At 60.3% G+C, this 17,427-nt stretch overlaps 1 protein-coding gene across 2 annotated transcripts in view; it reads right to left on the reverse strand.

Annotated features, from left to right (window-relative positions):
• The window catches only part of TCF20 (transcription factor 20), a 203,313-nt gene that overhangs the window by 49,078 nt on the left and 136,808 nt on the right, over nucleotides 1-17,427 (reverse strand). For both annotated transcript variants that reach the window (XM_029079142.2, XM_029079140.2), the window contains exon 3: nucleotides 223-6,007. In XM_029079142.2, coding sequence (XP_028934975.1) covers nucleotides 223-5,970 — 5,748 coding nt within the window. In that variant the 5' untranslated portion in view covers nucleotides 5,971-6,007. The remainder of the gene's footprint in view (nucleotides 1-222; nucleotides 6,008-17,427) is intronic.

Genomic DNA, 17,427 nt, shown 5'->3' on the forward strand with positions numbered 1-17,427 from the left:
CCCGAACGCCCCGGGACGGACCGATCCTCGTCCCGACCCCCGCCGCCGCACACCCGGCCTCCGACGCGACGAAGGAAACCGTTCTCGCCGGTGGACTACCCCCGCCCCCGGCCAACCCGAGAACGGGAAACCCAGGCGGGAAAGAGGGGTCGGGGCGGGGGGGGGGGGGGTGGGTGGAGAGGAGGGGACGGAGGGATGGACAGAGGGGACTCTCCCACTCACCATCTCTCTGGCTATTTCCAAAGCTTCCTGCAGCCCATAGAGCCTGCCACAGACCAGGTAGATCCCATTGGCCCAGAGAACGCAACCCTCGTGGACCCAAAATTCATTGCTGTCAAGAGGTAGTTCGGGAATTTGTAACTCCGGCTCAGGGCCACCTTCGGCAGCGGGCACGGGGGGTCTGGAGTCCGAAGGAGTCTTTTCGCCGCCGCCGCCGCCGCCGCCCTCGCCGGTCGCTTTTTTACAAGGGAGGCCCCTGGATAGGGAGCGGGGGGCTCCGCCACAGTCCTCGGAGCGATGTCGCCTCTTGAACCGGGGGTGGGCGGCCAGGCTCCGCTGCTCCTTCGGCCGCTCTTCCTCCTCCTCCTCCTCCTCCTCCTCCTCCTCCGTGTCGGTCTTGGAGCCGTTGGAAGCGCTTTTGTGCCGTACCTTGACCTTGCTCTGCGTTTCCGTGGCTCTCTTGGGAGGCGGGTTCTTGGGCAGAGTGGCGGCGTAATCCTGGGGGTAGAAGGGGCCGAACAGGTCGCCCATGTTCCGGTAGCTGGCCCACTTGCCGCAGAGGCAGCAGACCAGGTGGCCCAGGACGGACGACTCGGTGACCACGGGCCCCTGCAGGACGAAGGACGAGGCGGGCAGGGCCTTGCCCTCGGCGCTGCCCGGCGGGGGGGTGAGGGAGCGCGGGCCCTTGCGGCCCCGGACCAGCTTGCTCTGCTCCTCCTCCTCGGCGTTGATGATGGTGCACACCGCCCCGATCTCGCACTTGTTCACCACGTGGACGTAGGGGAAGAAGGACTTGTTGCGCGCGTCCGTCTTGTCCAGGGGCTGGGTGGCGTACTTGAGCTTGATCTCGGGCTCCTGGGGCTCCACGATAGGGACCGCCTGCTTGCCCTTCCGCTTCCTGGGCTGGGCCCCGGGCTTCCTCCTCTCCCTCCTCTGCCTCGGTTTCTTGGGCTTGGGCTCGCCGTCCCCCGATCCCTCCGAGGGCGGGGGCGGGGGCGGGGGCGGCGGAGGCGGGGCCTGCTGCTGCTGCTGCTGCTGCTGCTGCTGCTGTTTCTTTTGCTTGTTCACGCTGCCGATGGGCCGCCCCTTCTTCTTCCCCGACGGGAAGTAGCCCTTCGGGGGGAAGCCGTCACGCTTCGGGGAGACGGTCGTCGCCTCTCCGTCTTTCTCGTCGGGCTTCGGGTGGGGCTCGGGGGGCGGGAGGCCCCCGGGGGGCCCGCTCTTCGTCTCGGGGAAGGCCGGGGGGCCGGTCCCCCCGAGGGGGCCGCCCTCCGGCCTGCCGGGGGGTTTCTGGGGGGCCGGGGCGGGCCCGGCTCCCGGCGCCTCCTTCCCGCCGCCGCCGCCCGCGTCGGGACTCTCCTCCTTGACCGGGTCCTGGCCGCCGCGCCACTCCTCGGGGGCCCCGGGCGGCGGGGGGCCGGCGGGGGCGGGGCCGTGCCGCTCTGGGGCGGCCGGGCCCCCCGCCGCCGCCTCGCGGGCGGCCTCCCCCTTCCTCTTCTCCGGCTCCGCCTCGGGGCCGGGGCCCCCCTCGGGCGGGCCGCTCTTCAGCGACAGGATGTCGTCCAGGGTCACGGTGTCCGCCCCGCTCTCGGCGCCGCCGGGGGCGGCCCCCCGTCTGATGTTGGGGGACGTGATCTTCTGGACGATGGCTTCCAGTTTCAGGCCCCGCCCCTTGCGGGGGGGCAGGATCTTGGTCTTGGCCGGGCCGGCCAGGGGGCCGGCGGGGCAGCCCCGGCCCTCGGGGCCGGGAGGCTCCCTCGAGGCCTCCCTCTTGGCCGCCGACTTGACCTCCTGGCCGTGGGAGAAGTGGGCGTAGGAGTTGTAGGCCCGGTCGGCCCCCTCCCGGGAGGCCTGGAGCAGGCGGCCCCGGTCCTGGGCGGCGCCGTGCTTCAGCTCCTGGGCCTGCCGCTTGCTGGGGATGGGGGAGATGAAGGAGCGCACCCGCCGCCTCATGATCAGGGGGTTCTGCGGCGACGGGTCCTCGTGGCCCGGGAGCCTCAGCAGGACGTTGCCGGGCTTGGCCGCCTGGCCGGGCTCGGCCGCCCCGTGCCCGTCGGGCTCCGGCGGGGGGCCGTAGCGCTTCTGGCCGGCCCCCCCGGGGGCGCCGCCCCTCCTGGCCGGGGAGGCCTGGCGGGACAGGTCCCAGCAGGCCTCGTGGGGCTGCGGCTTCTGGGGGCCGGGCCTCGGGTCGCCCGCCAGCAGGCAGCGGGCGGCCTCCTGGCCGGCGGCGTCGTGGTAGGAGGGCGGGGGGCCGTACATCATCCCGTCCTTGTCGTTCTTCAGCGGGCTGCGCACCCGGTCCAGGAACTGCTGCTGCTGCTGCTGCTGATGGTGATGCGGCTGATGATGCTGCTGCTGCTGCCGGGGGCTCTTCCTCGGGCCCTCCTGCCGGTGCTGGGCCGCGGCGATCACCCCCTGGGCCGCCCCGCCGCCCCACTCCTTGTAGTCCTCGGGCGCCGGCGGCGGCTGCTGCGGCGGCGGGGGCGGCGGCTGGTAGATCTGCCGCTTGTAGTGCAGCTGCGAGTTGAGGGCCGGGTTGGGCTCCCCGTAGCCGTGGGTCCTGGCGTTGGGGTGGTAGGCCAGGCTGTCGGAGTTGGGGGCGAAGGGGGCGTGGAGGCCGCGGTTGGCCCGCTCCGAGAAGGCCAGGTGCGGGTTCAGGTGGTGGGCGTCCCCGCCGGGGCCGCGGCTCCGCCCGGGCGAGGCCTTCAGCTTCTCCGCCAGGTCGTGGTACTGGGAGGGCGAGCGGCCCCGCAGGCTCTCCCGCCCCCCGCCCGCCCGGCCGGCCGCCCTCCTCATCTGGGCCGGCCGGCCCTCCTGGTGGGAGCCGTAGTCCGAGAGGGGGTCGTGGGAGGCGGGGCCGGCCCCGCCCCGGTGGGGCTCGTGCTTGATGCCCGCCGGGTGGCAGAGCTCGCCGGCCTTGCGGTTGTTGAGCCCGGCCTGGGCTTTGGCCCGCTCCAGGTCCTCCTCCTTGATCTGGCCGCTCTGGGCCTTGAGCTTGGCCTCCAGGGACACCAACCCCCCGGGGAGGATGACCGACTGGGTCGGGGTGAGGCGCTCGTTGCGGCCCGGGTGGCCCAGGGAGTGCGCCCCCGGCTCCCGGACCAGCTGCCTCAGCGGCGAGATGTCGCAGATGACCGAGCGCCGCTCCGACAGCGGCCCGCCGGGCTCGTGGCCCGCCGCCTGGGCCTCCACGTCGAACTTCCTGGGGATCGGGTAGTCCGCCAGGTTGATCTGCTTCAGGTCGGGGACCGGGCCGCCCGCCTTCCTCTCCCAGGGGCCCCAGTGCGGGTGGTCCAGGAGGGAGCCCAGGCTTTTGTTCAGCAGGCCCCGGCCGGCCAGCTCGTTGGGCTGGCCGACGAGGACGTTGGGCCTCAGGGCCCCCTCCGGGCCCCCGGCCCCGCCCTGGTGCTGCTCCTGGGCCGCGCGCGGGTAGCGGCGCTCGGGGTGATGGTGGTGGTGGTGGTGGTAGCCCTGCAGGACCTCCTGCAGCAGGCTGGGGAACTTCTCGCCGCGGCCCTTGCGCTCGCCGTGCCCCGCCGGGTCCCCCTTGTCCGGCCCCGCCGGGTAGGGGGGGAAGCCGGCGACGGGCCGGGGCCCGCCGCCCCCGCCGCCCTCCTTGTAGCCGTAGCGCAGGCTCCCGGGCGACTTGGACGGCTCGGCGCGGCCGGCCGGGCTCGGGCCGGGCCCCGGGTGGCCGGCCGGGCCGCCGCCCTCGCCGTTGTGGTGCGTGCTGGGCTCCCCGCCCTTGCCTGCCTTGGCCCCCGCGGGGGGCTCCGGCGGCTGGAGGGGGCCGGGCCCACCTTCCTTGGCCCCGCCGGCCCCGGGCGGGGTGCGGGATCCGGCCGGATCCTCCTCGGGGGCTCCTTTATCTTGCCCGCCCGCCTTCTCGACCCGCCCGGCCATGGCCTCCCGGGAGACGATCACCCCGACGGGCTTCTCGTTGACTTTGGGGGCGCCCTCGGCGGCGGGGGCGGCCTCCCGCCCCTCGGGCGAGGGGGCGGCGGCCTCGTCCCGGGCGGCGGGGCTGGCGCTGAGCTTGGGCGGCTCGCCCTGGGGGCCGGGCGCCGGCGAGGAGGCGGCCTTCTCCGAGGCGCCGGCCTTGTAGGCGGTGGTGTCGGAGCCGGTGCTCTGGCCGCTCAGCTGCCTCACCCGCTCGCCCTGGTCCTCGGAGCTGCTGGAGCAGCCCCCGTCCAGGGACTCGGCCAGGGGCGACTTGAGCTGCTCCTCGGCCTGGGAGGACCCTTCCGAGTTGGTCCCGCTGTCCGCCTTCTTGGAGGACGAAGACGACCGCTTGGAGTTCTTCTTCTGAGGGGCCAGGGCGTCCGAGAGGAGCATGTGCTGGACCGTGTTGGGGAGGTTGGCCACCTGCGTGCTCAGCGCGCTCAGGCTGCTCAGGCCCGGGTCCGTCAGCCGCTTCTCCTGCAGCCCCTCCAGCCCGGCCGACCCCCGGAAGCCGCCCGCCCCGTGAGAGTTCGGGCTGGGCAGCATGGACGGCGTCGGGCTGAGCTGCGGCATCATCTGCAGGATGCGGTTCCGCGAGCCCAGGGGCAGGTTGCCCTGGCCGCACTGAAGGGTCTCGCCGCTGGGCATCAGCGGGGAGGGGGTGGAGCTGCAGCTGGGCGACTGGACCACCGAGGCGGCCGGCGACGGGTTGGAGATGGGGCTGAAGTTCTGGTGGAACTGCATGGGGGACCGCACGGGCACCTCGGGCTGGTTGTACTGGCCCACGTTGCCCTGCAGGGACAGTTTGGAGGCGTTGGCGTACTGCATCGCGTGCTGGGGCGGGGGGTGCTGCTGCTGCTGCCCCCCGCCCTGCTGCCCCCCGCCCTGCTGCCCCCCGCCCTGAGGCGGCGGCGGCTGCTGCTGCCCTCCCGGGGGCATCTTGGACTGCTCGAAGCCTTTCATCGGCGGGGTCTGATAGCTGTAGTTGGACTGCGTCCCGTAAGCCTGGGCGTTGCCGCTCACGGCGTGGCCCTCGTACTGCGAGCCGGCGTTCACCCCGTAGTTGCCGTCGTAGCTCTGCCCGGACTGGCCGAAACGCTGGGGGGAAGGGAACGGGGAGGAGGAGGCGGAGGACTGGTAGTGTTGGCCGAACTGGCCCACGCGTAACTGGTAGCCGGCGGCGGAGGAGGGCAGGCCCGACGGCCTCTGCATGGGCTGCAGGTGGGCCGGGCCGGAGGCGGCCTGGCCCGAGGCCTGGGGCAGGGGCTGATGGGACTGGTACAGCTGCTGTCTCAGCTGCTGCTGCTGCTGCTGCTGCTGCTGCTGGCCGGAGGCCTGCGGCTGGTACTGGGAGCTCCCGGGGGAGAACGGGCCCGTGTAATCCTGCGGATAATGGGACACCCCGCCGAGGGCCGAATGCTGGCCTTGGAACTGGCCCACGTGTCCCTCGCCCCCGTACTGGCTCCCGAAGCTGCTCCCCTGCGGGGGGCCGTAGCTCTGCACGGGCCCCGACGGCCGGCGCTGGGGCTGCTGGCCTCCCGCTCCGGGCTCCTTATTGGCGGCCATGTAGTAGAACTCGCCCGCCTCCTTCCGGAAACCCTGGTAGTTCTGGTGTCCGGAGCCTTCGCCGGCCATGGCCGCCGCCGCCGCGGCCCCGGCCGTCCCCCGCCGCCCGCCCCCGCCGAAGCTCTGGAACATCTGGGCCTGCTGGCGGGGGCTGAACTCCTCTAGCCGCGCCGCGCCGTGGACTTCCTGCGGGTAGCTCGGCTGGTTTCCGTGGTAACTGCTCTGCTCCCGAAAGGACTGCATGCTGTTTCAGCAGCAGGGCGGCAGGCCCGCGGCCCTCCTGGAAGAGGCGGGGGGAGGAGGGAGAGAAAGAGGGGGACAGGTTAGGGACAAGGCGGACACCCTGGGTACGACTCGCCGGTCCAACCTCACCCGCCCCGTCCTCCGTTCTCCCGGGGCGAGGGAGGCCGCGGCCAGACCTCGGGCGGGAGGGCGTTCAGGGCCCGGAGAGCCGACGGCGACCAAGCCGGGAAGGGAACCGGAGACGGGGAGGACGTCGCACCGCCGGAACCCGGCCGGCCTAAAACCCCCGAGGTTAAAAACGGGCCCGGACGTGGCTCAGATCCCCCGGGTGACCCAGAACGCCTTTTACCGAGCCCGGTTGCCATCGGCCCAACTGGCCCAAGTTCTGTCTCCTCGTCGCCTCCGGCGAAGTGGCCAACGGTCCTCTGGCGGGGGTCGAAGGGGAAGAGGATAAGCGGGGGCGGGCCCCGGCAATCCAACGTCTGGATTAACAGCCCCGCAAGACCAAAGTGACCGGAGTCCCCCAGGCTCCGCGCAACTCCCATTCCGTTCTTCTCGGTCAATCCCCGCACATCTCCCGAGTCCCCCTCCCACGAAGCGAGACCCCAGCGGGTCCCGAGCCCCGAAGTCCCTAAATGAAAAGATACCGCACGTCATCTCAGGCAGGCAGGCGACAGCATTTATTGAGTGCCTTCTGAGTGCAGAAAATCTGACTAAGCGCCCGGGAAAGTACAGAGGAGTTACCAGACGCAAGCCCTGCCCGTGAAAGACCAACGACCCGGAGGGCGGAATACCCCACCTACCTACCGGCGGATGGCAAAGGCTAATATTCCCCGGCAGCATTTTTTGAAGAACGGTTTTTACGCTATTTGTTAAGCGCTCGCGGTATGTCAAGCACTGTTCCGAGCCCCAGGGTGGATATGAATGGATACGGGTCGGACACGGTCCCCGACCCACCTGGGGCTCCTGGTTTAAGCAGTCGAAAACGATTCGATGGGGGATCCGAAGTTCCAATAAAAAAACCCCTCCTCTTGAGACGGGCCGGGCTGTTAGTCATTTCCGTGTCCATCGACTGTACAGACAAACCCCAGAAAGGCAAAAGGGAGCCAGTGGAGAGTCTGTCGGTCAATCGTATTTACTGAGCACTTACGAAGCGCTCGGGAGAAGACGATACAACAATCAACGGGCGCATTCCCTGTCCACAAGGAGCTTACGGTCTAGAGGGGGAGACATACGTTAATATACATTAATTAATATTAATATTCTCGTTATATCCCGGCTAGACTACTGTGTCAGCCTTCTCTCTGACCTCCCTTCCTCCTCTCTCGCCCCGCTCCGGTCTATTCTTCACTCCGCTGCCCGGCTCATCTTCCTGCAGAAACGATCTGGGCATGTCACTCCCCTTCTTAAACAACTCCAGTGGTTGCCTATCGACCTCCGCTCCGAACAAAAACTCCTCACTCTAGGCTTCGAGGCTCTCCATCACCTCGCCCCTTCCTACCTCTCCTCCCTTCTCTCTTTCTACCGCCCACCCCGCACGCTCCGCTCCTCCGCCGCCCACCTCCTCACCGTCCCTCGGTCTCGCCCATCCCGCCGTCGACCCCCGGGTCGCATCCTCCCGCGGTCCCGGAACGCCCTCCCTCCTCACCTCCGCCAAACTCATTCTCTTTCCCTCTTCAAAACCTTACTTAAAAATCACCTCCTCCAAGAGGCGTTCCCAGACTGAGCTCCTCTTCCCCCTCTACTCCCTCTGCCATCCCCCCTTTACGTCTCCGCAGCTAAAGCCTCATTTTCCCCTTTTCCCTCTGCTCCTCCACCTCTCCCTTCCCATCCCCACAGCACTGTACTCGTCCGCTCGACTGTATATATTTTCGTTACCCTATTTATTTTGTTAATGAATTGTACATCGCCTTGATTCTATTTAGTTGCCATTGTTCTTCCCCTTGACGCTGTTTAGTGCCATTGTTCTCGTCTGTCCGTCTCCCCCGATTAGACTGTAAGCCCGTCAAACGGCAGGGACTGTCTCTGTTGCCGACTTGTTCATCCCAAGCGCTTAGTACAGTGCTCTGCACATAGTAAGTGCTCAATAAATACTATTGAATGAATGAATATACATAAATTGCGGGTATGGACGGAGCCCGGCGTTGCAAATTAATAATGTTGGTATCTGTTAAGCGCTTACTATGTGCGGAACACCGTTCTGAGCGCTGGGGTAGATACGGGGTCATCAGGCTGTCCCACGTGAGGCTCACAGTCTTCATCCCCATTTTACAGATGAGGTCACTGAGGCCCAGAGAAGTGAAGTGACTTGCCCACAGTCACACAGCTGACAAGGGGCAGAGCCGGAATTCGAACCCATGACCTCTGACTCCCAAGCCCGGGCTCTTCCCACTGAGCCCCGCTGCAGTGAGGCCCGGTTCCAGTCCAGTTCATCTGTCCCCACGGGGAAGACCGAAGGCCAAACTGAGATAGTAGATGGAAAAAGTGGCCCGTTTTCTTAGACGATGGAAGATAAATCTATTGTCCTACTAGATTATTGTTCTCAGATCACTTCCCTATATACTCTCAGAAGCACCACAAAAAACCCAGCCCTTCCTCTACTCCTGAAAGTCTCTGCAATGGGCCTCTAGACCACGAGACCTTATAAGGTTCGTTCTTGGCCCAGAGGTTAGAATTTGCTGGGGAACCAGCATCGCGTAACGCTACTCAAATGTCCCACCATGCCGTCCACGCGAAAAATCACACCGGGAAAGCTGTCTCTAGTAGGATCGACTGGAAAGCCCGGTTCCGCCGCTTGTCTGCCGTGTGGCGTTGGGCGAGACGCTTCGCTTTTCTGGGCCTCGGTTCCCTTGGATGTCAAATGAGGATTAAGACCGTGAGCCCCACGTGGAATACGGACTGTGCCCAGCCCGATTATCTGGTAGCTACCCCAGCGGCCTACCCGACAGCCGTGATGGCAGCAGGCCAGGAAGCCCCACGGGAGGGGAACGGGAAGGAGAGAGCTATCAGACACACAGAAAGCACTGAGACGCCATCAAGAGAAGCAGTGTGGCCCAGCGGATAGAGCAAGGGCCAGGGAATCAGAAGGATCTGGGTTCTAGTTCCGGCTTGGCCACGTGACCTTGGGCAAGTCACTGCACTTCTCTGCGCCTCAGTTTCCTCATCTGTGAAACGGGGCTTAAAATTGTGAGCTCCATGTGGGACAGGGACTGTGCCCAACCCCATCTGCTTGCATCCATCCCAGCACTTAGCACAGTGCCTGGCACACGGTAGGCACTTAATTACCACCATTACTATTAGCCAATTATATTTACTGAGAGCTTACCGTGAGCAGGAGTGTAATAAGCGCTGGGGAGAGTACAATATAACAGACATATCCCCTGCCCACAATGATTATTACTATAAAAAATGGAACAAAACAACACACCACCCTTCTTCCTAGCCACCAACCACTTTCTGGTCAAGGGCAAGGATTCCCCTGGGGCAAGGGACCTCATTCGTCTTTCCTTTCCCTCCCGCAGGTCCCCCGGCTCCTCTCTGAACGCCGCCGGGCCGCAGATCTGTAAGCTTCCTCCTTCCCGTTCCCTTCCCGTGGGGCTTCCTGGCCTCCTGCCATCCCGGCTGTCTGCAAGCCAGATTGAGCACTCCCAACGAGAGAGCAGAGAAGTAGAGTCATGTATTCTTTCATTCAGCTGCACTTATGGAGCGCCTAACTGTGTGCAAAGCACTGTACTACCCGCTTGGGAGAGATACAACAACAGACACCTTCCCTCCCCACAATGAGCTCCGAGTCTAGGGGAGCGTTCACTGAGGCACGCTTGGATTTATTGGCCAGTCTCTTTTCCCTGTTAAGAAGAGTGTGGAGGGGAGTTTTTTTGGTAATTTTCCACTATTCCATTATTATTATTATATTTAAATGCTTACTGTGTGTCAAGCACTGTTCTAAGCGCTGGGGCAGCTACAAGATAACCAGGCTGGACACGGTCCACATCCCACATGGGGTTCACAGTCTTAATCCCCATTTTAAGCACTGGAATAGATAGCATATAAGTGCCCAAATGAGGCTCACGGCCTAAGTAGGAGGAGGAACAGATATTTAATCCCCATTTTACAGCTGAGGAAATAGGCCAGAGAAGTGAAGCGACTTGCCCATGGTCACCCAGCAGATGGGGTGCAGAGCCGGGATTAGAACCCAGGTCCTCTGTCCCCCAGACTCACGCTTCCTGCTAGGCCACGCCGTCGCTTCCCTCTCCAAGTTTTCAATGACCTGGGAAGAGGCTCAAGGAGGGAGGTGGGGCATAGAGTTCAGAGAAGAAACAGAACCTGAGCTGGGCCCTGGATGTAGAAAGGCAACGCCTCTCTGCCCTGACGAGACGGACGGACACACGCTTAGCTAGGGGCTTATTACGGGCCAGGCGTTGTGCTAAGCGCCGGGGTAGAAACGGGGCAGCCCAAATCTGACCTAGTCTCTGTCCCATAACGATAATGGTGGTATCTGTTAAATGCTTACCGTGCGCCAAGCTCTGTTCTAAGCGCTGGGGTAGATACAGATTAATCAGGTTGGACACGGTCCCTGTCCCCCTCTGGGCTCCCACTCTTAATCCCCATTTTACAGATGAGGTCACTGAGGCCCAGAGAAGTGAAGCCATTTGCCCAAGGTCACACAGCAGACGTGTGGTGGAGCTGGGATTAGAACCCAGGACTCTATTCACGAAGTCATGCTGCTGCTCCCCTAGGGAGAATGGAAGAAGCATATGGAGAAGCGAGAACTCGCCTTTTTAAGAAGTAGGGAGGACAGGTAACAGACCACTGCTCTAGGAGCGTGGTTCAGTGGAAAGAGTCCGGGCTTGGGAGTCAGAGGTCAGGGGTTCGACTCCCGGCTCTGCCACTCGTCAGCTGTGTGACCGTGGGCAAGTCACTTCACTTCTCTGGGCCTCAGTTACCTCATCTGCAAAATGGGGATTAACTGTGAGCCTCACGACCCGATGACCCTGTATCTCCCCCAGCGCTTAGAACAGTGCTCTGCACATAGTAAGCGCTTAACAAATACCAACATTATTAGGAGGAAGAGATCCGGGGCAACGGCTTGGGACCGGAACCCAGGCATCCCGACTCCCAGGGTCCTAATGCTGGCTCCGCCATTTGCCTGCTGTGACCTTGGGGAAGCCCCTTCACTTCTCCGTGCCTCAGATTCCTCATCTGCAAAGCGGCGCGTCAACTCCTGTTCTCCCTCCTACTACGTGGGATCTGACTGTCTTGGATCCACCCCAGCGCTCAGTACTGCGCTTGGCACCCAGTAAGCGCCTAACGAATACCATAATAATGATTATTATTACGTTCTCTTTATGCTGCCTCCTTCCGCTCTTCCGGGTCGACGCTCTGGAGTAGAACAGAACGGGTGGGGGCTGGAAAAAGGCCTGCCCAGCAGAGGCGGGACAAGGAGAGAACGACTGGCACGTTCGGCAGAGAGCTTCAATTCCCACACCTGCAGACGTGCCCCAGATCAACGCTTTAAGTGGAAGCACTCGACCGGCCGGTCAATCACCGCCGGAGACACTGGAGTGGAATCAGCCATTCTACTCGATCGGGCGCTTACCGTGCGCAGAGCACTGCCCTACGCGCTTGGGAGAGTACAACGTAACAGAGTGGGTGGACGTGTTTCCTGCCCACGCCAAGATTACAGTCTAGAAGAGTCTAATTAAGGCTCTTCGTCTCCAATTTGGTGATACTGGTATTTGGTATTCGTTAAGCACTTACTATGTGCAGAGCACTGTTCTAAGCGCTGGGGGTAGATACAGGGTAATCGGGTTGTCCCGCGTGAGGCTCACAGTCTTCATCCCCATTTTACAGATGAGGTCACTGAGGCCCAGAGAAGTGAACTGACTTGCCCACGGTCACACAGCTGACAAGTGGCAGGGCCGGGATTCGAACCCATGACCCCTGACTCCGAAGCCCAGGCTCTTTCCACCGCGCCACGCTGCTAGTCGTTTTTCCATATTTTTCATATTTCCAATTTGACAGCCATTCCAGCCCCATGGCTTATGCTACTCGACTATCTCCCTTATCCGTAGTTTATTTTAATGTCTCCACCCCCCAGCCCCCGCAGCCGCCCCCCACCAGACCTTAGGCTCCTTGTGGGCAAGGCCCGCATCTGCCAACTCTACTGTACTCCCCCGAGTGCTCAGTACAGTGCTCTGCCCACAGTAAGCGCTCGATAAACACCGCCGACCCGCTGATCGATTTCCCTTGCCTTTGCAGATCGACCCTTAGCCGCCTCAGGCGTCCAGGCGCAACAAGAGCTCGATAAATACCATCGATCGACTGACCCCCCCGACTGCCGCTGGTGTTTCAGAGGGTAGAGGCGACACGAGGTCTTGGGAGAGGCTAGGAGGCGATTGGGGAATTGCTAAAAACCACAGAAGGGTTTTGGTCACCGGGAGCAAGCCGGGCTGAGATCTCAGTCAGTCGATCGTATTTACCGAGCCCTCAGCGTGCGCAGGGCGCTTCGAGAAGCGCCGAGGAGACGACGGCAATGTAACAGACACGTTCCCTGCCCCCGAGGAGCTTACGGTCTAGAGGGGGAGACAGACATTAATATAAATAAATTACAGATCGGGACGAATTAGCCCTTCGTAGCAGTTTTCTGGCAAACCGGAGAGCGCATTCCCGGATCCTCCTCCTTCTCGACGTGCCATGCTCTACAGCCCGGAGAAGAGGGGATCACAGCAAAAACAAGTCAACCTCAGGCTGGTTTACGTGCCTCTTCCTCCCCCGACTTGGAAGAGGGACTCAATCGAGAGACCACAGTGAGTCAGGGAATTCCTCTCACTCCGACAGAGAATGGAGACACACTTGAGGCTCGAAGAACTGTGGACTGAGAGAGATGTGGTTGACGCCACAGGGGCAGTAAATGATTTCACAGCTTCTCGTGTGAACGGGCGGAGGCCATCTGGATAAAACCAAACTGCCCCCGGGCTGTTACGTATGCCCCAGATCCAATCTCCGGAAGGCTCCGCTGAGGCTCTTCTTAAATGGTATTTTTCAAGCGCTCACTCTGTGTCAAGCGCTCTACCAGGCGCTGCGGTAGGCGTGAGTTAATCAGGGTGGCCACAGTCCCTGTCCCCCGTGGGGCTTACAGTCTAAGTAGGAAGACAGCAGGATTTAATCCTCAATTAACAGAGGAGGAAACTGAGGCCCAGAGAAGTGAAGTGACCTGTCCGAGGTCACACGGCAGGCAAGCGGCAGAGCCGGGATTAGAACCCGGGTCCTCTGACTCCCAGGCCCGGGCTTTTTCCACTAGGCCGCACTGCTCCTGGCTGAGTGCTTTTCCAACCCCGGCTCGGGCTTTAAGCACGCCCCTTGCAGGTCCTCACAAATGGCTTCGCTCAGCAGCCAGGCCTAGTGGTCGGAGCACGGGCTTGGGAGTCCGAAGGACCTGGGTTCTAATCCCAACCCCTCCACTCAGTCCGCTGTGTGATCCTGGGCGAGTCGCTTCAGTCTCTGGCCCTCAGTTGCCTCGTGAATCCCATGCGGGACATGGACTGTGTCCCACCTGATGATAATAATGTTGGTATCTGTTAAGCGCTTACTAGGTGCAGAGCACTGTTCTAAGAGCTGGGGGAGATACAGGGTCATCAGGTTGTCCCACGTGAGGCTCACAGTTAATCCCCATTTTACAGATGAGGTAAGTGAGGCACAGAGAAGTGAAGTGATTTGCCCACAGTCACACAGCTGACAAGTGGCAGAGCCGGGAGTCGAACCCATGACCTCTGACTCCAAAGCCATGCTGCTCAGAAGAGTGCCTGGACGGGAGGTAAGTGCTTAACAAATACCATAAAAATAAAATTGATAGCATTTAGTGAGCCCCTATTGTGTGCTGGGAGAGTTCAGAGTTAAAAGAAAGACCCGATCCCCGTCCTCTGGTAACTTGGCCAGTTTTCACCTGGTCCAGGGGTGGGTTGTGGGTCGGTCCCCATCTCAGACCCCCGAGGACGGAGGGTCAGGAGAAAGGGGGATGAGGAAGCTGGGGGCGGGGAGGGGGAAAATCCTTCCCATAATAATAATAACGATGGTATTTGTTAAGCGCTTACTATGTGCCAAACACTGTTCTAAGCGCTGGGGGAGATACAAGTTTATCGGGTTGTCCCAACTGGGGCTTACAGTCTTCATCCCCATTTTGCAGATGAGGTAACTGAGGCACAGAGGAGTTAAGTGACTTGCCCAAGGTCACACAGCTGACAAGCGGCGGAGTCGGGATTAGAACCCACGACCTCTGACTCCCAAGCCCGTCCTCTTGCCACCGAGCCACGCTGCTTCTCAAAAGAAGCTCTACTTTGGTCCCCATGGCCCACTAGAGCTCACAATTCGGGGGTGAGGATGGGGGGACGGCATTAGCCACAAACCCTGTCACAGTGTCAGGACCAGCCTGGCATCCCAGAGCTTAGTACGGTGCCTGGCACATAGTAAGCGCTGAACAAATACCGTAATTATTATTCTCATCGTCTGCCGTCAGGGACCAAAAAAAACCAGAGAAGAGTTAACCCTTTAGATTCAAGGGCCTTCCCACTTTGGTTGCCCAGCAAACGGCAGCATTAATACTTATAGTACGCTAAGCACCTGAGAAGCACGGTATTCAATAGTATTTAGTATTTATTGAGCGCTTACTATGTGCAGAGCACTGTACTAAGAGCTTGGAATGTACAAATCGGTAACAGATAGAGACAGTCCCTGCCCTTTGACTTACAGTCTAATCGGGGGAGACGGACAGGCAGGAACAATAGCAGAGAAGTGATGATGATGATGGCATTTGTTAAGCGCTTACTATGTGCAAAGCACTGTTTTAAGCGCTGGGGGGGATACAAAGTCATCAGGTTGTCCCACGTGGAGCTCACAGTTTTAATCCCCATTTTCCAGATGAGGGAACTGAGGCACAGAGAAGTGAAGTGAGTTGCCCAAAGTCACACAGCTGACAAGCGGCGGAGGCGGGATTAGAACCCATGACCTCTGACTCCCAAGCCCGGGCTCTTTCCACCGAGCCGCGCTGCCTCCCCTGCGATCCATCAGCGATTCTGCTCAAAGGTGTCTTCTAAGTTTCTCTTCCAAGTGATCCGTTCCCAGCCCTTGAGAAGCTTACGCTCTAACGGAGAAGATGCTCGAGGACGGCAGAGATGATCGGGCTGGGAAGCAGGAATGGTATTTTTTCCAGCGCTTACTTTGTGCAGAGCCCTGTGCTAAACACACTTATTCTATTTGCACTCTCCCAAGTGCTTAGTAATAATGTTGGTATTTGTTAAGCGCTTACTATGTGCAGAGCACTGTTCTAAGCGCTGGGGTAGATACAGGGCAATCGGGTTGTCCCACGTGAGGCTCACAGTTAATCCCCATTTTACAGATGAGGTAACTGAGGCCCAGAGAAGTGAAGTGACTTGCCCACAGTCACACCGCTGACAAGCGGCAGAGCCGGAAGTCAAACCCATGACCCCTGACTCAGAAGTCCACTGAGCCACGCTGCTTCAATAGTAGAGTGTTCGGCACCCAGTAAGCACTCGATAAATATCACTGAATGAAAAATAAATTACCAAAAGGAGTCCTCTCCAGCCGGAGTCTCCATGGTGAGAAAAAGATGGGCTCTCTCTCTCGCACACACATCCCCCTTCCTTCCGAAACCCTCCGACCTCCATAAATAGTAAATGGATCCTAATTTCTGGAGAACCAATGTCCCCCATTCTCAAGCACTTCCTTAGAAAGTGGCGACAGATGCCATTATCATTTTCTCTGGCATCTCTCCCCCAAAGCTGTATTTTTTCTTAAAACCTGGAAGAGCCAGATTTGCACATCTTATCTAATTGTTAATCCAGGCAGACTAAATGGGTAGCAACCCCACACTCTGGAGATTTAATAATAATAATAATAATAACATTGGTATTTGTTAAGGGCTTCCTATGTGGCAGAGCACTGTTCTAAGCGCTGGGGTAGTTACAGGGTGATCAGGTTGTCCACGTGAGGCTCACAGTCTTCATCCCCATTTCACAGACGAGGGAACTGAGGCCCAGGGAAGTGAAGTGACTTGCCCACAGTCACACAGCTGACAAGTGGCAGAGCCGGAATTCGAACCCATGATCTCTGACTCCCAAGCCCGGGCTCTTTCCACTGAGCCACGCTGCTTCTCTAGATTTCCACCCGGCGATTCTGCTCAAAGGTGTCTTCTAAGAATCTCTTCCAACCAGGAGCCCCCGGGGTACTACGCCGCCAAGCTAAGCTAGATATGCTATGATCGTTTTGGTAAAACCAGTAAAGCTTTTTCGCAATAATAATAATAATGTGGGTATTTGTTAAGCGCTTACTATGTGCAGAGCGCTATTCTAAGCGCTGGGGTGTACACAGGGTCATCGGGTTGTCCCACGGGAGGCTCACAGTTAACTCCCGTTTTACAGATGAGGGAACTGAGGCCCAGAGAAGTGAAGTGACTTGCCCACAGTCACACAGCTGACAAGTGGCAGAGCTGGAATTCGAACCCATGACCTCTGACTCCCAAGCCCGGGTTCTTTCCACTGAGCCACGCTGCTTCTCTAGGGAAACAGCAATAGGGAAACAGCATGGCCTGTTGCAAAGAGCCCAGGCCTGGGAGTCAGGGGACCTGGGTTCTAATCCCAGCTCTACAAATTGCTTGCTACATGACCTTGGGCAAGTGGCTTCCTTTCTCTGGGCCTCGGTTTCCTCAACTGTAAAAATGTGGATATCAGTTCTCTCTCCTCCTCAGACTGTGAACCCCACGCAGGACAGGGACTTTGTCTGACATAAATAGCATGTAATTACCCCAGTGCCTAGGACAGTGTTTGGCACACAGTAAGGCTTTAACAAATCGTGGCCCAGTGGAAAGAGCCCAGGCCTGGGAGTCAGAGGTCATGGGTTCGAATCCCAGCTCCACCGGTTGCCAGCTGAGTGACTTTGGGTAAGTCGCTTCACTTCTCGGTGCCTCAGTTACCTCATCTGGAAAATGGGGATGAGGAAACCGAGGCTTAGAGAAGCGAAGTAACTCGCCCGAGGTCACACGGCAGACAAGTGGCAGAGCCGGGGCTAGAACCCAGGTCCTTCTGCTTCCGAGGCCTGTGCTCAACCTACTAGGATACGCTGTGTGTGTACAGAGCAGCGTATTAAGTGCTTAGCACTGAACTAAGCACGCAGCATTGCCCAAATTATTTTTTCGGCCAGAGTCGGAGTAGGGGAATTTAAAACCCCCGTGGGCTGTAAGCTCTTGGTGGGCAAGGATCGCATCTACCAACCCTGTTGCACTTCTTCAAGCATTTAGTACAGTGCTCCGCACACAGTAAGCGCTCAATAAATACCATCGCTTGTTATAGGTAGTATGTACTGAAGACCCATGAGTAAAATGCACTTATCCTAAGTGCTCGGGAAACATAAAAGAGGGAAGTGTCACTTTCCCTGGCCACAAGGAAT

This window comes from Ornithorhynchus anatinus, chromosome 14 (assembly GCF_004115215.2).
Source record: "Ornithorhynchus anatinus isolate Pmale09 chromosome 14, mOrnAna1.pri.v4, whole genome shotgun sequence".
In the NCBI taxonomy this organism is placed as follows: domain Eukaryota; kingdom Metazoa; phylum Chordata; class Mammalia; order Monotremata; family Ornithorhynchidae; genus Ornithorhynchus; species Ornithorhynchus anatinus.